Source organism: Galeopterus variegatus, unplaced genomic scaffold (genome assembly GCF_000696425.1).
Source record: "Galeopterus variegatus unplaced genomic scaffold, G_variegatus-3.0.2 Scaffold8425, whole genome shotgun sequence".
Classification (NCBI taxonomy): domain Eukaryota; kingdom Metazoa; phylum Chordata; class Mammalia; order Dermoptera; family Cynocephalidae; genus Galeopterus; species Galeopterus variegatus.
The window spans coordinates 87994-91614 of NW_007734536.1; the positions used below are offsets into that span (position 1 = coordinate 87994).

Here is a 3621-nt window from a genome sequence, read left to right on the forward strand (position 1 = left end):
TATGGCTACCGTTTCCATTTTTATGGACAGTAAGAGCAGATCTTATATCACGGCAAGGTACTGTTTTAGGATGGCTGACCTGTATTTTTTACAGCACTGCTTCATACCAATTTTAGGTAGTAGTTAAAAGAGGCTGAAGACTACAAGGTCTGTAATCCCTAGGTTTCCCCGGGAGACAATGGCTAAGGTGCTACATTCAATAACTTGTCTTGTGCTGGCCCATCTGTCCACGCTGGGGAGTACCTGGCTTCCTGATTTCCTTGTCATGAGCCAGCCCTCATTTAGGGATGTGCTTTTGTAACTTAAAAATTAATTCTCCCTGGTCTCATGATGTTCTCCCTTGGAGACATGTTTCTCTTCTGGCTGGGCCCTGGACCATGCAGGGAAAGGAAGCTGCATCCCAGGACAGAGCATGTGAAACACGCATGCACTGTGGACACTGAGCAGGGGTAAGTCAAGGGACTCTGAACAGAGGTGGAGAGATGCCCTCAGCGCCCATCCTCAGCAGGAAGAAAAATCAGACCCACAAGCACCAGACAACTACCTCACTCTAGATCCCGAAGGTTTACCTGAACACTGCAATTCCTGAATGAGGAGTATCCATCAAAACCTGGCACCCAGGAGACCAGAATGCTGTGTGCAGTACTGCTGTGGACACTGACTTCAGTTGGTGGGGAGGGAATTGCTACGTAAAAACAAAGACACACACACGAAAACACAATTATAAACCACAGGAGGCCACAGCTACCAAACATATAAATGCATTAAAACCAAGCCCGTTTTTGTTTTTTGAGATTAGCAAAAGGAAACACGTTTTCAAGAGGAAACACATGTTTTCAAGAGGAGGTATCATATGCTTCAGGGTAATCATGGTTAGCCTGCAGATAAGTCTTCCAGTGATAGGATGGTTCTGCCTGTGCCTAAGAAGTGGAACACAGACCCGCTTTCCTGCTCACTGATAAAATGAGGAGACTTTTTAAGCTGGAAAAGGATGTGGAGCCATACATGTCTTTCACTGAGCGTGTGTTCATGACCCTACTGTGTGTGGCCACTTGGCTGGGCACTTGTGCACTAAATGGTGATGAAGAGCCATAGCCCTGGCCTCATGGAGTGCATGGCCCAGTGGAGAAGACCCACATTAACCAAGGATGAGAGTGCCCTGTGCCCAGAAGAGAGGGGTGCCACAGGAGTGGGAGTATGAGTGTGTGCAGGGGAAGAAGGTTTCAAGGCTAAACAAACAGGTGAGAGTCACTGCAAGCAAAAGCCAACTGCATCCGCTGGGGGAGGAGGGTATGTGCACAATAATGGAGGTGCAGTGACCTTGGCCACATGTGGGGCAAGGATAGCTATGTCAATTAGAATCATTTCAACTAGAATCTGAAGTTTGGGGAATCTTATTTCTTTGTGCTAAATTTAATTCTTAAAAATAATTACACTTATCATCCAGAAATGATGTCTAACATTTTTGGGTGCCCAACACCTTATGGACTTCATCATTACCCATATTAGAGAGGGAGTCTTGCAATCCCCATGTATAGATGAGAAAACTACGGATCAGAGAAGTTAAAAACTTGCCAAAGGTCACAGAGAGGTTTTAAGCAGGAGAACAGGGACTTGAACTCAGATGCGCGTGATTCCAGAGCTTGTGCCCCTCAGCAGGACACTGGAGGTCTATTGTGAAGGACAGCGAGCAGGCTGGCATGAACACCAGCAGGGACCAGAGATCTGGTCTACCACTTAACCAGCTGAGTGGCCCTGGACACGGGACATGCCCTCTCTAAAAACAGTTCCCTCTGCTATAAATGGGAATGGTAACAGCACTGCTCCATGGGGCTGTGGTGAGGAACACATGAAGTAACACACATGAGGCCGGGGGTACGTATGGCAGTGGTAAAGGTGGTGATAGGATGGCAGGAGATCCAGGGAAGGTGGGCTGGGACCACACTGAGCGTGCGCTGGGCACCACCTTCAGGAGTCTTGGTTTCACTGGTGGACCCAGAGCTCGGTGAGTGGGGAAGAATCAGCATATTGTTTGACTGATGTCCCTAAACAGATTATCTGTAGAACTGCCCTGAAGTATCTGCCTTTCCAGACAAAAACCTGACCAAACAGAGCACAGTATTAATAGATTAGGAGTGTTGGTTGCTTTGACATAAAAGCCAAAACATAAGTTTTGGAAATGGGATTTATCAGAAAAAAAAAAAAAAAAAAATCTTAGCTGAGACTGTGTATGAAGCATAAAATTAAAGAAGTCCTTCTCATTTTATACGTTTTTTAATTTTAACAAGTTTAGATTTTATGAAAATGTCTTTACAAACTTACACCCACTCGGGAATTTCTGAAATTCCCAGCATATCTTTTGAAAATTATAATAACGGAATTCATAATGAAGGAAGGAAGTTATATACTTCCTCCAGTAATAACTTTTAGTTTCCCCATTTTTTTTTTTTTTAATTCCAATGAACTGTTAAAAAATGCCTTTTCATGATCTTCATCTGCTTGATTTGCTGAAACTAAAATCAGCACATTTTTTTGAGTATAGCTTCTGTATTTCTGAATCCATTTCTGCATATACCCACCCTTTAACTCATTATTAAACATGTTCTGCTTCTTCCTTGCATTGTTTCCCTAAGGATAAGATGAAAGAAACAGGAACAAACGCAATATTTACTTCTCAGTACTTAAATTACGATCAAATAGTAAAACACAAAATTTGCTTGAATTTCTATGAAAATAAAGATGATTTAAAAAAAAAATCAAAAGGCAGTATTTACTTGTAGGTTTTCCTTTTCTTTCAAGTTTCAGGTTTAAATACCTTTGATCACACAGTAGGGAGAGAACAAGGTGAAGAAGTAGATTGGAATGTCTAAAGACCCGCCTGGGGGACCTTCAAACTCTGTCATTAACCCTGTTATTATAATGAACTGTTATTATAACCCTGTTATTATAATTCACTGCCAATTCAGCCTTCGTGAAACCAGCTAGCTCAGAGGAAGCAAGAGGAAGAGGGAGATCAGGAGAAAGAAGGAAGCAGCATTGGGACCCTTTGGAAGAGTGACTCTGACCTGCTGTCCTATCCCCCAGCCCCGAGTCAGGAACTGGCAGAGACTGTGCCCAGCTGCCCTGAGGAGGACAGAGCCCATTCCCTTGATCCATGCCCTAAGCTACCACCACCCGCAGGGCTCTTCAAGAGTTAATGAGGATAGGGCCGGCCTGGTGGCGCACTGCTACAGTGCGCCGCTTGGGAGCGCGGTGGTGCTCCTGCCGAGGGTTCGGATCCCACATGAAGACCAGCTGCTCACTGGCTGAGCGAGGTGCGGGCGCAACACCGAGGGTTGCGATCCCGTTGCCGGTCACGAAAAAAGACAAAAAGGAAAAAAAAAAAAGAGTTAATGAGGATTAGGTCGGGGTGGAAGAGGGAAAAGTGAAAATAGGAGTTAATACAATCAAGGATAAACATTTTAGCTTATTTTCTTTTTGGATTAAGCAGAACTAACCTAGCTAATGCTTATCAAAGACTTAAGTGCCAGGGAGTGTTGTGAGTGCTTTTACTTGCATTAAATCATCAAGCCTCAAGCCTCAATGATAGGTAGATTCTGTAATTATTCCCATTTTTCAGGG

At 44.1% G+C, this 3621-nt stretch overlaps 1 protein-coding gene across 1 annotated transcript in view; it reads right to left on the bottom strand.

Moving 5' to 3' along the window:
• MERTK (MER proto-oncogene, tyrosine kinase) overlaps positions 1–685 on the bottom strand; it is a gene marked incomplete at its 5' end in the record, with an annotated part of 61424 nt that extends 60739 nt beyond the window's left edge. Inside the window, one exon of the mRNA XM_008592878.1 lies at positions 570–685. Within this exon, the coding sequence (XP_008591100.1) occupies positions 570–685 (116 nt within the window). The remainder of the gene's footprint in view (positions 1–569) is intronic.
• Positions 686–3621: the final 2936 nt, after the last annotated feature.